Source organism: Panthera tigris, chromosome B2 (genome assembly GCF_018350195.1).
Source record: "Panthera tigris isolate Pti1 chromosome B2, P.tigris_Pti1_mat1.1, whole genome shotgun sequence".
Lineage (NCBI taxonomy): Eukaryota > Metazoa > Chordata > Mammalia > Carnivora > Felidae > Panthera > Panthera tigris.
Genome location: NC_056664.1, coordinates 28591759 through 28612906, shown reverse-complemented (window position 1 = coordinate 28612906; position 21148 = coordinate 28591759). Strand labels below are relative to the sequence as shown.

Sequence of the window (21148 nt, the reverse complement as noted above, 5' to 3'; positions counted from 1 at the left end):
TATAAAAAAAATATTAAAACACGTAATTCCATCTTTTCAAGATTATCAGTATTAGAGCTAATTCCTTGTAGCAATTTTTCCATATATGTGTTTGTCTTTATTATGCTTTTATAAATTGAGCTCATATTCTACTTATTGTTTGGTACCTGCATTTACAGTCTGCTTAACATTATATCCAAAGCATTTTCCCATATCATTAATATTTTCCAGAAACATGAAAAACATTTGACTTTCAGTCTTTTTTAACTTTCTATCATTTTACCCTGTGTCATTTAAAAAAGCTTGTCCCAGATCAGGACATGGGCATAGGGGGAGCTGTTTCTTGGTGGACCCGTTTTGTAGGTTAGCAGAAGGGTTCCAACTTGAGGATATTCATTCAGTCTTTCTTGTACAGTATTAGACAGGAGTATTAGAAGAGAATGTAATTTGGTGTTTCACTAGTTTCATACGCAAATAATTTAATAACCAACTGGTAACTTATGGACAATTCTGTTTGAGATTTCCAGAAAATGTTCCATTTTTACTTTGGCCCTGAAGTGAATTGTAGGTGTAAAACACAGTCTTATCTGCATTTAAACCCATCCCTGCCTTTAACATCAGGGTAAAGTCATCCCTAGCAGATTCCTATATGTTACATAGCAAGTGGCTCTTTTGTATTTGATTGTAACTTAGATTATTAATTATTAAGAGGTAATTTTTTAATATTAATACATATTAAACAACTTTATAGTTAATATTTCATATAAGACTAACCTGAGGGTCTACAATTTAACAAATGGCAACTATGAAATGACCTCATAGTTTCACTTCCCTTAAACAGCAACAATCATGATTACATGATTCTAAATATAAATATAAATCTACATAAATCTAAATATATTTCAAGTTTTAGGTGACCACTTTGTATCAAAAAAAATCTGCCAATCACAAATAAATTTAGTTATCTGCAAAATACATTAAAGCAATAGTCCTAAATTTTCCTAGATATAGATTATTCTAGATTGGGTATGGCCAATTATGAAGTTTCAAGAAAGAAATATGCAGGTCATATTGTATTTTTTCCTGGCTAAACTTTAGGATTAATTCATTTGCAGAGAAGAATAAAATGCTCATGTTCTTTCTTCTATGACAGATGCCAGAGATGCAGAGCAATTGAGCAAGAACAAGGTGACACATATTCTGTCTGTCCACGATAGTGCCAGGCCTATGTTGGAGGTAAGGGAGAGCTACATGCATTTATCTTTATTTGTGTTTCCTGGGAGTGCATAGGACATTAGTGAAGGCAACTACCTTCTCTCTGACTCAATGTGCCCCTATTCATGTTGTGTACCTGTGGGCATATTAATTTTGTTTCCAGGCCATATTTGTGTCTATGCCCTGTCTGTGGCATGGCAGAAGAATGTATTCTTTTTCTGATTATACTCCTGCTACATTGCTAGCTTGGCTTTCTTCGCTAAGTACCAAAGAATAAGTTGATGCCGCATTTACCTCTAGATGTTAAAGACATTTAAAACTCATTTGCATTCTTTAAAAAAAATTTTTTTTAAATGTTTATTTATTTTTGAGAGAGAGAGCATGTGTGCGCAAGCAAGCGGGGGAGGGGCAGAGAGAGAGAGACACAGAATCTGAAGCAGGCTCCAGACTCTGAGCTGTCAGCACAGAGCCTGACGTGGGGCTCAAACTCACGAACCGTGAGATCATGACCTGAGCTGAAGTCAGACGCTCAACCGACTGAGCCACCCAGGCGCCCCTGTTTACTTTGTTTTCAATAATATCCTTAGCTTTAGAATCCAAAAAAATTCAGCCTGCTCATTTCCTGATTTTTTTTTTTTCCCCATTTGAGCTCAATTATCTACCATTTACATTTAAGGACAAAAGACAATGGAAGATAAATTGTCACTGGAGATTTTCCGGGGCTTCTGGTACAGGGACTATCAGTGTAGAAGCTCTTGTTATGGCTTAGGTTTTCGAGTAAACAGGGTGTGTCTGCCTGTACACTAATTCCAAAAGCACCTTCACGTCTTCAATTTTACCCTAATGGATGGTTTGAGCTGTTGGCCAGGAGTAAAATCTACTTCTATTTTTTAGCCTTGACAGAGCCCAAGTTACCTTTTTTTTTTTTTTAGAAAATAATACATGTGTGGTTGTGACCCATAGGTGTTCTTCTATTTTAGGATGGGGTATTGGAAGGGGAGGGGTTACTTGTTCTGGAAGAAATAATCCTAGTTCAAGCTGTTTTCATTTAAATTCACATTATGCAAGAGCAGGTAACATACTTTTATTTTAAATTTATTTTCCTTATCCATTAGAGCTGCCAGATTTCAGTTAGTGTAAAGACATGAGAACATAGTGTAATAAGTAATTCTATTAAATGTTATAGTACCAGAGAACAATTGATGGTGAACAAACCTCTGTTCACTTCTCCAGATCTGTGAGTTCATACTTCCTTCTGTTGTTTCAGCTCTGGTTTTTTGTTAAGGTGCTATAATTTGTGTTGCAGCATGATTTTATTGAAAACAATAACAACAGCACATCATTTTTTGGAGATTAACAGTTCCTTTGAAAATAGCTACTCTGTTTCTTCATCTGTCAACAATAGTTTTATATTTAAAATATAGCCAAGCTATGGTCAAGATAATAAGTTAAACACAAACTGGTCATGATTGACTTCCTCTTAAATCACAAGATGAGGCTTGAGGTTTCCTTTATTTTAATAAATTACATAGATGTTCTTTCCACTCTCATCCTCCGGGCCTGCCTCACTACTTTATACTCCATATAATGGAACACATTGCCATGCATGAACACGGCCCTTAAATCTGTTCACATTGTAACTTCTGTCCAGAACCAAGACCCGCACATTAGAAATAAAAAAGCTCTGGACCTTTTTTGTCCAATCTCCCCCACGTTACATGTGGGAAACAAAGGGCTAGAAAGTAAAACAGGTTGGATTATAACCCAATATAAAGAGACACTCTTTGTGTAAAAACCTCAGAGCTGTGGAAAAACTGTGTTTCCCCATCAGTATTCTTTTTCATTCCCTTACCTCAGTCTATAAGGACTGCCTTGGGAAAAAAAAAAAGAGAAATTCTGTGCCTTTTCTTTAGAGGTGGCTTGTATTTAGCAACATCCTGTTGTAGTCTTTGAATGCTGTTATTTACCTCAGCTTGATAATAAGTACTTTCCAAAGTTGCCTTTAAAAAATGGTGAAATAAAGACATGCCAGTCAAACTCAAAAAAAAAAAAAAAAAGTACTTTCCTGTGATTTAATATTCATTAAGAGTTAGACCATCATTTTATAGCATAATATACTTTAATGTTTCTCCTCTTATTTTGTTCAGTTTTAACTTCACAGGTAATTAATAAATACATTCCTATAAAAAAATTAAAACAGTAGTCTCTCTGTACAAGTGGGAAAACTCAGTCACCAAAAGTTATTTCAACTCATGTGCTCACATTAAGTTACTGGGATACAGGAGATTCACTAGGGTCCCAGAAGTTGCAGAACTTTGTTTAGCTCTCTGCCTGGTGCATAAAGGGACTCTTGTGTCTTAAATTGTAAATTCAGTTCCAGAAGCCATGATCTTACCCAGCCTGAGATGAATCAGGGAAATTGTTTGGAGTTGGTAGATTGAGGGATGGATTTTATTCTTCAGCAGCTCTGTGTTATGCTAGCCTTGATCACTGGAGAGAAGTAGAGCAGGGATGAAAGTGAGAGGGCAGGTTGTGTGCAGAGCCAAGCAAATGCAATAAGTTGAACCCCAAACTGGTAAGAAGCCCTAATATAAGGTGAAGGGATAAGGCATAGGAGACGAGATAGCTGGGACCTCCTTCGTGATCTGAAATCTTCAAAGCCATGCATGTTTATTGAATGGCCTCTAACTTACTCTGGGCAACACTAGTCTGGAGCTGGTCTGGGAGTGGCAAGGTTGTTATTATTGAAAATCGGAAGGGTTTCAGTGCTACTAATTCCATGCAGGAGTTTCCAAGCCCTGCTGCCATGTAGCCACTACACTGTAAATACTTCTTTTGTTCATTTCCAACAAATATTTGAATGGGTTTAAAAGCAATGGGTGCTTAGCATCAAATATCAAAGGCTTTTATAATCTTTACGTACGCTCTTATTGTAATGGAAGCTAGGTGAAAGAGGGTAGTCATATTGTGCAATATGGTTTCTAGTACAGAGCTCATAGGTCAAGGGCTTTGTGAAGATTCTAAAAGGGTAGATTGTTGAACAATAGCCCTGGGATGTGATACTTTGCAAAAAATAAAGAAGTTTAGGGAATTTAGCACACTATTGGCTCCTCTGGAAGATCCACATATTTATTAAAAGCTCTCAAGTTCTGCATTGAAGATACATACTTATCAATCTTTCTAAACAGGGAACCAGTTTGTGTGTGTGTGTGTGTGTGTGTGTGTGTGTGTGTGTGTGTGTGTGTGCTGCTTATGTAACACACTATCTAATAACATCCCATGGCACTATTTTCTGCTGAATAGAGTCATGGACATTTAGATTAAGGAGGACTCAGGAAAGGGGTCTGCTGGCCATTAGAGTCCAGGGTGAGCTTTCTGGGTGAGCACTTGTTCAGAGGGATACTTACACAGCTAGTAAGCTAAGGTGACTGTGATCAGGGAAAGGGTGCTAAACCCGATCTTATTACCAAATGGGGCTGCCTTAATATAGATTGTTGTGAGAACCTAATATTGGTAGGATGGAAAATTGCATAGTTTTTGTGCTTGTTACATCTTCCGTGGTCATAATGATTTGTAACCTGTTGTAACACCTGACCAGTGACCATTCTGGTGCATCTGCCATGAAAAGCCTCATGAATATGCTAAAGATATCTTTAGTTATGCATTTATTGATTTTACTTTAGGAAGGACTTTTAAGGAACTTGTGATTTGGTTGATTTCAGTTAAATTAGATGTGATTCTCTATTATTTAGGTACTTTTTAGAAGGGTTTCCCAATATAATGTTAGGGTGTTGTACTCTTTCTAACAATCCAAAGGCAGAAAAGAAATGAAAGAATAAAAGGTGCTGTTCTCAGGGTGGAGGGGCTGGGCCTCACCTCACCTCTGGTCATCTAGTAAAGCCAGGTGGTCTTTGGTGCTTCTTCAGTGGATGAGACAAGGTTTATTTATCTTTTGAATCATGAGGCAAGGTGGTCAGCCAAGATAAAGAGGTCCAAAGCCCCAATTTCTTTTTCTCCAGAAGAGTATCTGAGGAGTAGATTTTCTGGGATGATGATTCTAAGAAATAGTAGAAACTTGGGGGCCTATATATTCACTTGAGTCAGCCCTAAATTAACATCTACAATTCTGAAGAGCTCTGACTCCATTTCTATGCCTACTTTTTCTGTGTTTGACATAGGAATCCCAGATGAACAGGGTCCCAGAGATCACTTACTTTGATTCTACATTGTGTAGACAAAGAAGCTAAAGTTCAGAGACATGAAGGGACTTGCCCACAATCCCATAGTTGATCTGTGTAGCTTAATAGGAACCTGGATCTTCTTTCCCAAGCCAGAGATTTCCCCAGAGTGCCTTACTGCCTTGGTCCTCTCCTTGCAGGACTGATGCTTCTGAATCTGCAAGCAATATTAGTAGATATTGCCACATATGCTTTGGAAAGGGTTATACCATTTGTGCCTTTGCTGGCAATGTATGAAAGTTCCTGTTTTCCAATACTGCCACCAGCACAGAGTTCTATTCTTCATTACTTTTAATTGGCAATATTTTTTTTTGTTTGTTTTATTTGCTGTGAATGCTGTCCTCACACTGTTGAGTTTCTTTTCCAAACCGTTCTTGCCTTTGAAGGCAGGGAGTGATTGATTGATTGACTGATTGATTCAACTCCTGCTACGTGCCAGGCCCTGGGACAGATGCTGGAGATAACAGAAGGAATTAATCCCAGTATTTTCCCCAATGAAGCCCTTAGAGTGTAAACAAGATATATATTATGGGTATTTTATAAATACCAGTAATAATTAAGTCCAGTGCAGGAAGAGCTCTGGCTCAGGGTAGGCCCTTAGTACTAGGAATCAAGTAGGAACAGAGGCCAATGAAGATCAGAGAACAAGGTTTTTCCTCTGCCACATGAATCTGGAGACATTTGCAGTTGACCAGGCATTTGACTGGGTTTTTGGAGATGATAAGAATTTGAAAAATCTGGTCTGTTGCATTCCAGCCAGGAGGAAGCTGGTAGTCCCAAGACATGACTTTTGGTAGAGCTCTGATTCCATGACAGTCATACCAATCTCTTTCAATCCTCCAAAAAGACTGAGAGCCCAGCAAGGCGGATGGCAGTGTTCTGGTTCCTTCATAGCATAATCAGACCTGGTGACTTGCTCACATCACCTGTTAGCAAGTGGCAGGGCCAGGGGGAAAATCATTGCCACCTTCATTAATTTCAAACAGAAGTTAAGTCCAGACCTGTAATTTAAATATTGAAGGTGGAAAAACCCCTTTGTCTATTTCTATGTGTAGGACTTGGTTGGGGAGTTGATTGCTTTTTCTGGAGTGTTTCCTTATCAGTGAGCTGTGTCTTCAGTGTCTACTGATTGCTCTAGATTTGAGGGGTAGTGAAAACTCCTGTCACAAAGATGGTGTTTTTTTCATATCAGGAACCCCATACTGTTTGTAGGTGCTAAGGAAGTAATATTGAGCAATGAAAGATTTCTCCCTTCCCCTGAAAAAAGAAACAGAACTCTATCTTTCTAATGTAAAAATTTCAGAGGTTGTTTCATTTTTCATTCTGTGTACTTAACCAGAGCACCTGCAGGAAACAAAACTATTTTTTGCTATTAACAAAAATGCTTTAAAAAGTATTCTCATTCCTTTGCTGAACTAATCCTCCAAATAATTTTAATTTTTAAATTATTTATATTTTAGGATTACTAGAAAAAAAAACCAGTAGTTTATATGCAGATAGTCAAACCAGGGTATTTTATGTATACCAGGTAGGTTTTTTGAGCTTGAGTTCAGCATGGATATGTATTCTTTCCATTTTAAGTTTTGGCTTTTATACTTTGAACCACTTAAGTTTTTTTTTTTTTAAGAATAAGATGTTTTCATAAAAGACATTTATTCTTGGTGGTTCTGTTTTATATTTCCTTTAACACTAAAGACATATTTTGAGGTGCCCATGCTCACAATTTCATTTTGTTAGTTTTGTTTATAGTTGGCCACATCTTCTGGTTCTGATACTTATTGTTATCTATATGTCTGTACTGCTGTCTTCATTACCCACTTATTTTGAGGAAACTCTCACCAAGGTGAGATATTCAGTCTACTTGGACAGTGGTGTTGGCAGACTGAGGGGCTCCTTGATGTACTTTGGTTGTCTGCTACATGTCTGTCTGGTGACCCTCCTCATTTCACTACCTCAAAAGTTAAGTTGGTTTCCCAAGTGTAAATCAAACCAGAAACAAGGTGTTAAGTGGCATTTAAAGTTTAAGAAACTTCTATATGCTCTTCTTTCTTCTACCCTATTGCCTGCTCAAGCCCTACCCTTCCTCACAGCTTGGCCCCAGCTCTCCTTCTGAGAAGGACACTCCCAGTTTCCTCCAACCTCAGGACTTCTTCCCTTTTTTCTGTAATATTTGTAGTTTGTACTCTGAGCTGGGTTGTGAATTGTATACACTCTGTGACAGCCTCTGTAGTCTATCAAATGGCTATTTAATCTCTGTTTGATATCTAACTCTTTACTGTGTCCAGGCTCCTCAACTGGCTTCAGGCCTACTGCAGGCAAGTACTACACTGAGATTTCTTTGGGGTCTCCAGTACTCAACCTGGGTCTGGTACACAGGAGTCCCTCTGCAGACACTTACTGATGAACTGAGAGCCACATGCATTTTCAACTCCATTCCAAAGTGGGAAATCAGGTCTTTGACCATTTGTAGTTCATTGAGAGGTGTGAAAGAAGAGCTGTGCCAAGAATGATTTATTAACCATGAGTTATAAGTGAAGCCAGAGGATCTGTTTAATACAGTGTAGCCTCATTTATGTGGTTTGTTTGTTGTGTTCCTCACTTGTCAGTAAGTGATAGCAAAACTTGATGTACTGTTTTGTGGAGTTCTTATGGACTCTAGTTCAGAATTATCTTTTGCTAAGTTATTATAACCAAGAATTCCCTGTGATACTTCTATGATGTTCTGATTGATCTCTTAAGGATCCTTTAGCCACCTTTGGTTTGAATTAGAAGCTTTGTCTTACAAGGAGGAAAGTACGTTTTAAGACACAGACAGTGAATGATCAATTAGAAGGTTTGCCATACCCAAGGCAGTATGCTTGAAGTACAGGCAGAGTTGGTTGAGGCATTGTCTCAGACTTCAAGGACTTAATAGCCAGATCATGAAAAGCTGAGAGAACATTCAAGCATAGGGGCTTGTGTTCTGGCTCATGAGAAAGATCCTGTGGTCTTCCTTTGGCAGCCACATAAGCACACTTGCAGGGTGTCACCCCCAGCTCTGCCTTTCTACCTGGTATCCATGTTGGTCCTCAGCTTTCAGGACCCAAGGGCCCACCCTGCCCATGACCTTCAAGTCACAGGAGCTATAGGACACATTTCCCCTAGGAGGATAGGTAATTAATGAAAGCCACATGTTTTATCTTGTACTCACAGAGGTATGGGCAACGATGTTCACTGCAGCTCTGTTTGTAATGGCAAAAAATTGGAGCCAACCCACACATTCAGCAGAAGGGTAGTAATCAATTATGATACAACCATGTTAAGAAATACTCTGCAGCAATTCAAAAAGAGAAAGGTTTATAGGTATACACAGGAAAAAGTTAATTGTTAAGAAAAATAAGCAAGTTGTAAAATAATATCTACAATATAATCCCATTTATATAAAATTAAATATCAATTATATATTTCTGTGTGTACATTTATATGCATGTAAATGTACAGGTAAGGGTTTGGAAGGACCATGCCAGATTCTTCAGAATGGTAAGTGGGGTAGGATGGGAAAAGAGGGTAGGAAGGATGAATTTCACTTTTGTGTCTAGTTTTATTTTTTTCACAGTGGGAGTCTCTTCATAGTTTCTTTTTGAATGAAGAAAGGTAGGGAAGGGAGGTAGGCAGGTGGGTGGCCATACCCCTGGTCTCTGTAGTAGTGACAAGTGGATATTGAGGCTTGGCCAGAATGGGTTCTGTGGTAAAAGTGTTCCCTATGGATTCATGTGTGCATGTTGGACATCAGACACATTACATCCTTGTTGTCCATGATCAGGGGATATAAACCATTCATTTCAGTTATCTTAATCTTGAAAGGGAGAAGGTAGCCCGAGACAAACCTTTCAACTGTCTAGATTTTATTTTTGGTATCAATTAACTTCTATTTGATTGTTTCAGTTAAATGAATTTATGTCCTTTCTTAAGATTCACAAATCCCCTAGTGCAGCTTGAAGCATTGGGTGAGATTTCCTATGTAGATTGGCCAGTGTATCCAATGTGGATGATTTTAGTTAGTTTATTGGCATTGCAGAACCTTCACACTATCAAATTGCTAATGAGGTCCTGGGCCTTTGAAAACAAATCATTGTTTGACCATGGTTTTCAGATTGACAATTGTTTCCAGTGAACCCCCATTGTTTTCACCTCTCTAGGAAAGTCTTTGATGCCACCCAAGTATCAGTGGCACCTACCATACCAAAGGCTTGCAGCAGCTTTCATGTGTTGAGGTAAATTTGTTTGAAGCCAACCCCAGACTTAAATAGAAATGACTCAAATAGAAATGATTATGGTAGGTATCGAAAACTGTCTAGTAATCGCTCTTTCTTGAATCAAGCTGTATCTGAGTTCCGTGTGTGTGGGCAGTCAAGTGCGTAAGAAAGTTCCATCTGGCTGCTGACCCCTCTGTGACAAGCTCACTTGCAAATGGAGTTATAAAACCAGAATTCCAGCATGAATGGACTAAAAGGGGCTTGAAATCTTTATTTCTTCTAGAGAGGAAACGGTGCTTTTTTGTCTTTAAGTGAAACAGATCTATGTTAACCTTTCTTTTCTCTGGCTTTCTAGAGCACCCTGCATTTCAGATGTGAACCTTCTCTTTAGTACTCATATTTATTGTGCAGCCTCTCCACATAACTGAAGACTTTTACAAAGCACTCTTCCTAAACTTTTCTCTAAATCAAGTCCCAGTTTTTTTAGTATTTCTTGCTGAGTGCCCTTTTTTGTCTTTCCTGTCCTGACTCCCCTGTGTGTTCAAGTACTGAGCACACTGTGTGTTGAGTGTTTCTGAAGTGGGTTTGCCTTGTTTGCATCCCTCCTTTTCTTCAATGGGGAATATATCCCATTGATCTGTCAATATCTCCAAACCATGGTCTCAGGAGAAGTATGTAACTTGTGGTCTCCCCTGTGTGCTTCAGCTGGAGTGATAGTATGCATTGATACAACTACATAAATTGCCTATAAATGCTGAAGCACATGGTAGAAATTCTGTCTATTTATGCAAAATATTCAGACTCATGGGCTGGGAAGTTTGGGGAAGACTTTGTAAAGAGGGGTGTTGAGGCAACCTTGTAGAACCAGTATGGTTTGGTTCAGTGGGGAGGTATGTCTCGACTAGGAGCAGCCCTTCGCAGCCCTTCCGGACTGGTCAGGAAGGGGGAAATAAGCCCTGGAGCCATAAGAGATGTGTGGAGATTGGCTGATTATAGAGTGGAGAAGGTGGTCAACATGGTGGGGTAAGGGTGGGGCCATACTCAGTTCTCCTTTTGGCTAAATCAGGAGTTATTCCTTCAGATTCAGCAGATGTTTACTTACCTTGTAACAAGGATTGGGGATAAAATACAAAGAAGTAAGATGGGGCCCAGCATTAAGAAGAGACAGGCACAGAAATCCTTGTAACAGTGCAAAGTTGTGAATGCATAACAGAGGTGAGGGGCTCTGGGGCACTTGTGAAAATGGCTAAACCCAGCCAGGTCAGCCATGATTTGCCAAGGAGTTGACAATTTGGTGTGGTCTCAAGAGATAACAAAAGTTTTTTAGGTACTGATGGTGAACACAGACAGGGTGGGGGAATGAGATTTCTCTAGGCATGCAGAGGCACCAGATGTGCAAAGGCAAGGCATGTTCTGTGACTTGTGAAAGGCTCATCAGGGCAGAGTGGCCAGGCTGCAGAGACAGGCTCAGAGCAGATTGGAAAGTTTTTATTTGTCATGTTGAGGAGTCTGAGCTTTATCTGTGAAGCAGAGACTCAGCAAAGATTTATGAACCAAGTCAGGTGACACATTCAGGTTCCTTTTCCAGGGTATTGACTAGGGAATGGGATGAATGAGGGTAATGGATATCAAGGAAACTTTAGGAAGCTCTTACAATAATCCTGGTCAGAAATGGTGACGGTTTGAACTGGGATGCTGAGAGTGGATTTTTCTGTAGAAGTGGAAGAGTCATTTCCACAACGTGACACAGCAAGGTTAAAAATCAAAGGATGAGCAAAGATTTTTCAGCATAAATGAACCAAAAGAAATGTGGCATAGGAATATTTTTATCAGACAAAATAGAATTGAAAGCAAAAGAATAAAATTGGATTAAGGAGGAACTATATAAATGAAACAAAGGAACAATCTGTCAAGAAATTTTAACAGCCATGAACTTGTAGGTACTTCATAAAACGGCTTCATAATACAGAAAGCCATTTCTAAGAATTGTTTATAATTAGATATGGGGAGTGAAGCAAGGGAGAAGCCAGGGATGTCTGAGGCCACAGCATGATGGGCTAAAAGACAGATGTACCACCAATGGATGGATGTGAGCATTCGGGGAGGCAGAGCTGGAATTGAAGAAGCAGCAAGATAAGTTCTGGGTGAAATGCTCATGTGATATTCCCAAATGAATAGAAATATATGTCCAGGGCTCAGGAGAGAGATCTAGGCTGGAGATGAAGGTTTAGCATCATCATTGTAGACTTGTAGCTAAGCCATTGAGATTGAATAAAACCGCGCAAGAAAATGCTTCAACAGGATGAATAGGAGGCTAGAGAATGAACAGAATCCTGGGAGCATGGAAGCGTCTGACTTTTATGTGGTGTTAATAACATTGAAAGCATATAAACACATGCTCCCATCAGTCACGTGTCAGGTGAGGTAGATGAATCTTGATTATTATTCCTAAATTCACACCCCTTGATGGGTGCTAGTTAGTCTCAACTTTTTTGAGTACAGTCCTTGAGGTACTCTTTAGGGGCACCCCAGAGCACAGAGGGGTTAGAGAGAAAAGAGCTCTGGTGCAGATATAATGCAGTTCTGCAGTTCTTTGGCCATCAACCCTTAACAAGAAATTCTTGTGCATGGTTGTGCTAGATGCTAGCACTAGAAGGCAGGAGAACAAGTGACATAGGAGCAAACTCTGGAAAGCTTTTAATAGGGGCCCAATTTTACTAAGGAGTTTAAAAGGGAAGAGCAGCTTAATTTGGAAGATACAACCAAAGTAAGTATCCTCAGAAGGAAATATGTTTTTGGTTCCAGGTTAGGACAGCACAGCATGTAGCTGGCAGACCTTCAGGAAATCTGAGCATCATGGTGGTAATGGCAGAGGATGTCTAGCCCAAGGGAATTGGACAAATTGCAGGCTCCTTGGGTGAGGGGACTTTGAGTCTGTAGTCAGAAATTGGAATCAGAAGTTAAAGGTTATATTGGTTGGTTGGTTGGTTGGTTGATTAAGATCCAAAGCAGGGTATAATGGCTCTGTAGGCACTATTGTTTTTAGCCATAAGATAAAAAATATTTAAATGTAGTCTGGTTTACTGAAGATGGTTTAAGCAAATTTGCCATTTTTAGGTGCTCCTAGTAATTCATTGCTGGTAGGCACTGCAGGTGGACCTTGTGTCTGCCACAGCTGCAAGGGAAGTGATCCAAACTGACTTTAAAAGCCCAAGAGTAAACCAATGGCACCTAGCTAAGAGTCATCATCTCAGTTCAGGCTAAGTGGACAGGTCATGCCCATACTACTCTTTGAAATGTTTCCTCCTCTCTGTGGTCTGACTCCTGAGGTGTTTTACAGACCTTTGTGTGTATGCTGGGGCAGAGAATTGTGTCAAACCCTGGGTTTGAATTGAGAAATTATTTCTCCTTTCAGTTATCACCACAACTAGTACAGATGTTGAGTTTCAACATGCATTACTTAGAGGCATCTTCAACTAGCTCTTATCTGCTTTTCTAATGGGAAAGCAAATGAAATACATGGTGAAAGTTTGAACTAGTCAAGCCATACCTGCTTATAGCACTGGTGAGGGAAAAGTAGTAGATGCATCCAAGATCTGAATTAGAGCCTTCTTCTCTTGAGGGCCAATATGGACATACTTATTTGCTTCTCAGATTTTTCCTAACTAAAGGGAAATGATCCATAGTATTCCTTTGGTGGGAACCGTAGCCAGCTTCCAGAGAATGGAGAGGACATGGGAAAGCTGCCATCAGGCTATGCCTTTACCCTTTAAATGGCTGCAAAGAGACAGCTTTTCTAATATTGTGTGAGCATGGGGTAAGGCATCACAGACAAACAGAGCTGATCCCAGACCTCAAATTGAACCATGGAAACTATTCCTAAGCAGAGTAGTTTAGAAATCATCTCAGAATTTACAGATCTTTAAAGCATTTGGGGCTTCAAAATGGTGGAACTGGTCCAACTTGACTTTACCTATTTAGTGAAATACCTTGTCAAGGAGACCATCCCCACAGCTACCCAAGCAGAAGGTAATTTCAAAGCTACTATAAATGATTAATTTAAGCTGCATTATAGAATGCTCTGATACTATGCCCTAAAGAACAAAAATTATCAGGGCACCTGATCAGGGCATCAGTCAGTTAAGTGTCTGACTCTTGATTTCAGCTCAGGTCATGATCTCACAGTAATGAGATGGAGTCCCACATCTCTCCCTCTCTCTGCTCCAGCCCCGCTTGTGCATGCATGCACACACATGTTCATTCACATTCTCTCTCTCTCTCTCTCTCCCTTTCTCCCTCTCCCTCTCCCAAAATAAATAAATAAACTTCTTTAAAAAAATAACAAAAATTATGTCATAGCTAACAAAGAATAACATTTCTAAGTATTTGGTTTTTTTTAAATGTTCCTTTACACTGAGGCTAGCCAGCTTTTCCAATGGAAACCTCTCTTGCTGTTGCTCCTGTATGTGTGGTGGCATTGTGGTTGAATAGTTCCAAACAGTAATCCTGAAGTCCTGCTGACCCCAATGAAGGAGGGACCTTTGACCTCCTTGGTGGCCAGTGCTCAATCTCTCCTTGTGAGTCCTACATGGGCTCTAACAAAAGTGGTCTGGGACTTCCTTCTGTGCCTAGTGCAAGAGGATGCAGCTGTCAAAATAAAAATAGCCCATCAGATTTCTTTCAATGGCAGCAGTGGGGGAGGGAAGATTTGGTAAAATGCTGCCCTTTCAAAGGAAGGCCATGAAACATTGGCCAGCCGATCCTTAAAACAGAGCAAGGAAAATGCACCCCCCCCCATTATGTTTGGGTAATAGGACACCCCTTATCTGTTGTACATGAATGTTACATGAAACAGAAATTTAATGCAGTCTCTAATCCACATTTACCTTCATTGTAGAGGGATACTCTTCCTTATATTCAGGAGAAATGGGAGAGGTTCTGTTCTCTGCCCTACTCCTCTCTACTCTTCAGCCCATAGCTCTTTCTTACTGTTCTGAGTTCCATGGCCCTTCTTGTGTGGCTCGTGCACTGGCCTTTACCACCTGTAGCCTTTGCATGTCATAAACATTAGCCCTACCCATGTATGACTGGACAGCTCATAGGGTCAGTTTTGTTTCAAGAATGAAACCTGCTTGTTTTCATTCTTGAAACAAACCACTTCGAGGTCTGATCCCACATAGAGGAGGTGATGTTAGGCCCAAGAGATTGAGTGCTCTTTAGAAAAAGCTTCTTAGCTTTTTCAAAGCTGCAGATTGTATCCAAGACTGAAGACAAGTGGCAATCTACAAAGTCAGTAACTCAGTGTTCAGTGAATTTATTATTCTATCATAAGTGAGAGAGTCTGAGAATTCATTTGTTTAGTAATCTCCAAAAGAGGACACAAATAATGTTTGAAACAATGCTATGTTCCTCCCTGAGTAGAGAGATGTATTTAAGAAGGGAAACAGTCACCTTCTTGCTGAAAAGGTGAGGATGACTCAGGCAGGTGTGCTCATCCAGGCCTAGTAGACAAACAAGAGTGAATGTGGCTCTTCCCACTGGTTCTAGTGAGCTGTCTGCTAACAGCATTCTGAAGCCTGGTCTGTGTGACACTGAATTTGCTGGTAACCTGGGGCTGCAATCAAGATAGAGATGACTGACAACAAACTTGCCTTTTCCAGTTATTGAGCACCTACTAGCAGCACTTAGTGTGTTTCACATATTGCATCTAATTTCTTTGTTAAAAATGTCCTATATTAGAGGAAGATTCCTCTGTCCCCCTCTTTTGCAGAGAAAGAAGAGAACTGAGCACAACTAATGATTTAGAATATTGCAATTCTAAGAAGTTGCTGTGCTGTATCAGGAGCACCTGGGTGGCTCAGTTGGTTAAGCATCCAACTTCAGCTCAGGTCATGATCTCGCAGTTCATGAATTCAAGCTTGCATTGGGCTCTCTGCTGTCAGTGCAAGCCTGCTTTGGATCCTCTGCCTCCCTCTCTCTGCCCCTGCCACATTCACTCCCCACGTCTCAAAAGTAAATAAACATTTTTTTTTTAAAGAAGGTGCTATTCTGTATCGGATATCATTTAAATATAGAAGAAAAATTTGACATGCAAGATGAACTTGAAGCCATGAAAATGACTGTGAAATGTCATTGACTAGACCAGGGCTCAGCACACATTTTTATCAAGGGCCAGATAGTAAATATTTTGATCTCTGTGGGCCCTAAGTTTCCTGTTACAGTACAGTACTGTCTCCTGTACCATGAAAGGAGCTATTGACAATGTATAGATGAACAGGCATGACTGTATCCCAATAAACACAGGCCTGTTTGCAAATCCTGCCAGCGTCATCCAGGAGCCTGTGTTGGGTCTAAAGCCTGGGGCCATTTATTCCCCAATTTAATGCAGTCCTGAAGATATCTGAGCATTTTTCCTGCCCTCACCTTAGTTATTATTTCCCATTGTTAGTGAGACTGTTCACAAGATTCTGCTGAGACCATTTAGAGCTGAGACCATTTAGAGCATGTAGTAAACTAAATATGGAGACCTAGACCTTAAAGACCATTTGTGCCTGGCCTGTCTGCACTGGGTCATGACTTTGGAGCCAACTGCAAGTGCCTCTGGCCAGCCTAGGGCAGTGCTCAAGGACATATATGGGCCATTCTAGTAATTTTTTAAATATAATTTATTGTCAAATTGGCTTACATTCAACACCCAGTACTCATCCCAACAAGTGCCCTCCTCAATGCCCATCACCCACTTTCCCCTCTCCCCCACCACCCATCAACCCTCAGTTTGTTCTCTGTATTTAAGAGTCTATTATGGTTTGCTTCCCTCCCTCTCTGTTTGTAACTAATTTTTTCCCCTTCCCTTTCCCATGGTCTTCCGTTAAGTTTCTCAAGATCCACATATGAGTGAAAACATATGATATCTGTCTTTCTCTGACTGACTTATTTTAGAATTAAAATTGTGAAAATGGATCTTCTTTCCCATGCATTTCTTCCTTCACTTAGCAACCATTCTTTGAAGAGAAGGGTACTGGGATACCGAAAGAAAGATGACTAAGATAGGATTAGGCATTTAAAGAATTTAGGGTCTATTGTGAGAGACCATTCATAAGACAGTTATGGTCCTCTATTCTGTGGTCTTGATGCCTGTGTGCCAGCCATGTTGTGTGTTGTCAGGGCACTTGGAACAGGGAGGTGGAGTCAGCCTGAGGTGGAGGGAGATGATGTCAGGGAAGGTTCTGGGCATGCGGCTGGTAGGTTACATCAGGGGAGGTTCCACCAAGGAAGTACCCCTGGGAGGAGTCCTGAAAGAGAAGGGTATTCCAGATATGAAAAAAAAAATACTGGAGAGAAGAAGGAAGCCTGGGGAGAAGTGGGCAGGAAAGTACAGAACATTTGGAGAGACTCTCAAGCAGCCCAGATACCGGGAGTTTGGTGAGCTGGGGGAGGTGAGCTTAGGAGGTAAGTTGTAGAGAAGTACTGAAGGATTTTGAAGTGGATCTTCTTTACTTTACAGATATAATAAGGAGCCACTGAATGTGTTTTAGCAGCTGAGGCATATGATCGGATAAAAATTTATCTTTGTATCTTTTACAAGTGGTATTAGAGAGTGCTCCTAAAATATCTACTGCTGATTTCTCCTGATTTACAAGCATCCATTTTCAGTCATTGTAATTTTTTGATATGGTCATTTATCATTAACATTTGTTAAGTAATACTGCAGAATTACTTGGTTTGGAGAGTTTTCATGAGTCACACTGGGTACATCAGCAGTGCTCAGACACAACTGAAATCACAGAAAACGGCTTTCAGTGGTGGGTTAGAGCTGGCATGAATCTCCCTCACTACCTTCCCATAACCCACCCATGTTGGCTCACTATGTGTGATGTGCTGACTATGCCCACTTTAGCCTTCATTGAAATAGCTCGAGCAAAAATAAGCATTTGGGTCCTCATCGGTTGATCTGACGAGTCAGATGTATGTCGTTTTTTGACTAACCTGAAAGAAGCCAACAGGTGTTGGAGGTTTCTCATTTGCATTTTTTCTCACAAAATCAAACCAAGGGCTAAATCTTGTTTCTCCACTCTGACCTTCCCACCCCTCCCCACCCCATCAAGTACCACAGAGTTCTTGGAAGTTGTTATTTGTAGTAGTGTTTCCTAAATTTAGCTGGTGCAGGAAGAATCAGTGGCAAATGGGTGCCTGAAGAAAATGCATCTTCAGTTTAGAATCTAGACTCAAAACATTTATTATATAGCACAACAAAAGGATTGCATTTATTTTCTGTGGTGATTTTCTACAGTAATTCCTATGAGATTTTGGTTACGGTACAAACAAAAAGAGAGATGGCTGAGAATCTCATCCCCGGACCTTATCTGTTCATGTTTTTTTATGCTGACTTCCAGTTCTTAGTCCACAGACATACATAAGTTTTTCCATATGTAATCTTTCTGTGGATATAATTTTGTATTCTACTTTTTGCCCTTAAAATGCTATTGGCCATATGAAAATTATTAAATTGAGGAGAAATAATATTCAAAATGTGTGTGCCAGCTACTGGGTTTGGCATCCACATACACAAACTGGATGAAAATCTTCATATGCTTTCTCTGGAGTGAGACACTCTGTGAAGAGGTGGCTTTATAAAGGAGAATAAGGTTGTCAAACCTGTGTACATCTGAAAACAATTTCAAGTCAGCAATTGCCATCTCTTGGGTCTGTGACCTTCCTAGCGTGGCTAGACTAATTTTTTCAGAGTTTACTTTAGGTTTATATGAAAGTGCAGAAGCAGTCAAATTCATAGAGATGGAAAGAGAGTGGGGGTTACCAAGGACTGGGGGAAGGGTTAATGGGGAGTTAGTGTTTAATTGACATAGAGTTTCCATTTGGGAAGATAAAAAGTTCTAGAGATGGATGGTGGTGATGAGAATGTGAATATACATGATGCCACTGAACCATTTAAAATGGTTAAAATGGCAAATTTTATGTATATTTTACTACAATCAAAAAAAAAAAGCAGAATGTGACTTTCTCGAGTGGGAGAGACCTTTGTTTTTCACAGTGGTGTACAAACTGTGCTCTTCTGATCAGGTGTGGTACAATCTAAACTTAAATCTTTTAAAATTTTGTTTCTTTTTTGGAGTCAGATTTTTGGATAATTGGGTGAAATTAGGTCTTAATAGGGCCCCCAACTTATTTTGCTCAATTCAGTCATGGGTGTTAGATGATCAGTGTTAATAGAGTTCTGTGTGTAAGAATTACAGAGTCCGATGTCAGTGTGCCACACTGATATCTTGTAAATGTGATTGTCAAAGAAAAAACTGTCATCTCCTTCAGAGGACAACTCCATATTGCTACTAGTATTTGGATGGGATGAGATAAGAAACCAGGGTTTCTAATAAGGTCATTTTTATTAGCAGCTAAAATAACTTTTCCATCACATGGATTTCCTGATTCTGGCCCCTTAGTGAACTTCATTTCCTATTATGTTTCCTCTTAGTTTGTGAATAAGTCCTTACAGAAAATAGTTATATTCTATAACTGGTTTTTATTAGTTTTCCTGGGAAAGAGAGAACAGATTCTGAAGGGCTTGATCTTTCTTTAGAAAAGTAGAATGTCAGCTAGGTTCTTCAAAAGCCTCTTATGTTTCAGAAACAAAAGAACAGTGAATTTTAGAAATTGTACTTGAAACAAGCGAGAGTTTGATCTCTTACTAGTCCTGAAATCAGAATCTTGGCCCTGCTTTCCAAGTACTTGTCTATGTATCGTTTTAAGTGTAATCTTTAGTTTCAGCCCCAAAGAAAGGCAAAAACCTTACTTTTGGTGGTTACTATGCTTGTTGAAACAGAAAACAGAAAAATATTAGAACTTTTGAGAATATGGACTTAGAAAGCTTTAAACTTTGCTCAAAAAGAATATTCTGGAATACTTTCTAAACTTTCTTTTCAGTGAATTGATGTCTGCGGTGTCTTTCAAAACCTAACACAAAAGCTTTACCCAAAAAGCTTTCTTTGGATGATCTCATTGAAATGTAACCTCTTTCCTGTATTTTCCTAATTTTTTTTCCATACTATGTAATATTAATTGATGTGTTGCTTGTTATGAATATTCAGTATGTATGTGGTCAGTGTAAATATGAGGATTTTTCTTAATTCTTTGCATTCTTCCTCCCTCTAGTCCCCATCTTATCAGTATTAATAGTGTTCGCAGGATGTGTTAAGCCATTCAAAATGCCATGTAGTCAAAAGAAATTATCTGCTCTTTCTTTGTACCTCCTAGAAATCATGACAGTCTTAAAGCATATACTGAGCCCCTTTCCCTTAACTGAACTGTTTTTGTATTCGTGGGCCAGGAACCTAACTTGAAAATCTGCAACTTGATGCTTACTAACTCCATAAAAGTTTAATGGTAATTGGCTTTCCACCAATCACTTTTTTAAAACATTATGGAAAATACTGAATTTTTATTTATTTAATAATAATTTTATTTCAAAGGTAATAAACTTCAGTTTTATTTGTTTTTCTTTTAGCTTTAGAGGTAATATGTAGGAGTAGGAGTAAATATCACACAGTAAGTGCTATACTAATGAAAACATTACTGTTATTTTTTTTATTCCTTTATAGTTAACATACAGTGTCATATTAGTTTTAGGTATATAATATAGTGATTCAAGAATTCTATACACATTACTCAGTGCTCATCATGATAAATGCACTTTTAATCCACTTCTCCTATTTTACCCATCCTCCCACCCACGTCCCCTCTGTGTTATTTTTATTACTTATGAATTTTTCAGATTGTTCTAGAATTTTGTTCTAGAGTAAGATTTTTATTACTTTGTTTTGTTTGCTATGCTTTCCATAATTTATCTAAACACATTGTGCCCCTTTTCTCTGTCTGACCTCAACATTAGAGAATGGTCTTTTGGGGTTCTATTAATACTAGGATAATTTTAAGTCTATCCAGCCTTCTTGTAGCACTGAGTTCCTTAATGGTGTCAGCACTCTTGCTGCTTTCTGAATTAGTAATTAACTGCCATGAATTGTACACATGTGCAGGCATCTGAAGGCTTTTTTCAGGTACTTCATGTTCTGCAGTCTGTGGCCTCCAAGAGAGATACTTTTCGTGCTTTGTTAATGACTAAGCCAAGATAAATAGATGTTCTTGGGTGGTGAGCAGCTGAACCTTTTTGACAGTTTTGACTCCTTTCTTTATAGTATTTGCATAGTTTGTTCACTGTGTGGACAGGCAGGAGACATCTGATGTCTGGAGCTTGTGCAGGGAACATGCCCTTCCATGGCATAACTAAAAGTTCAGCTCCCTTGTTTTAGTGGTCACCAGGTTAAGGCACGGTCACTTTACAATATTTTTCTCACTTGTAGTATTCTTATAGTATGATCTTCATGTTAATTGATTTTCACCTTGTTCAACAGATATTTAGTGAGTGTTTACTATGTGCCAAGGTAGGTTATTGTTCTGTTTTTGAGAGAATAT

At 39.3% G+C, this 21148-nt stretch overlaps 1 protein-coding gene across 7 annotated transcripts in view; it reads left to right on the top strand.

Annotated features, from left to right (window-relative positions):
* The window catches only part of DUSP22 (dual specificity phosphatase 22), a 63859-nt gene that overhangs the window by 23254 nt on the left and 19457 nt on the right, over positions 1-21148 (top strand). For all 7 annotated transcript variants that reach the window (XM_042985877.1, XM_042985876.1, XM_042985879.1 and 4 more), the window contains one exon: positions 1133-1215. In XM_042985877.1, coding sequence (XP_042841811.1) covers positions 1133-1215 — 83 coding nt within the window. The remainder of the gene's footprint in view (positions 1-1132; positions 1216-21148) is intronic.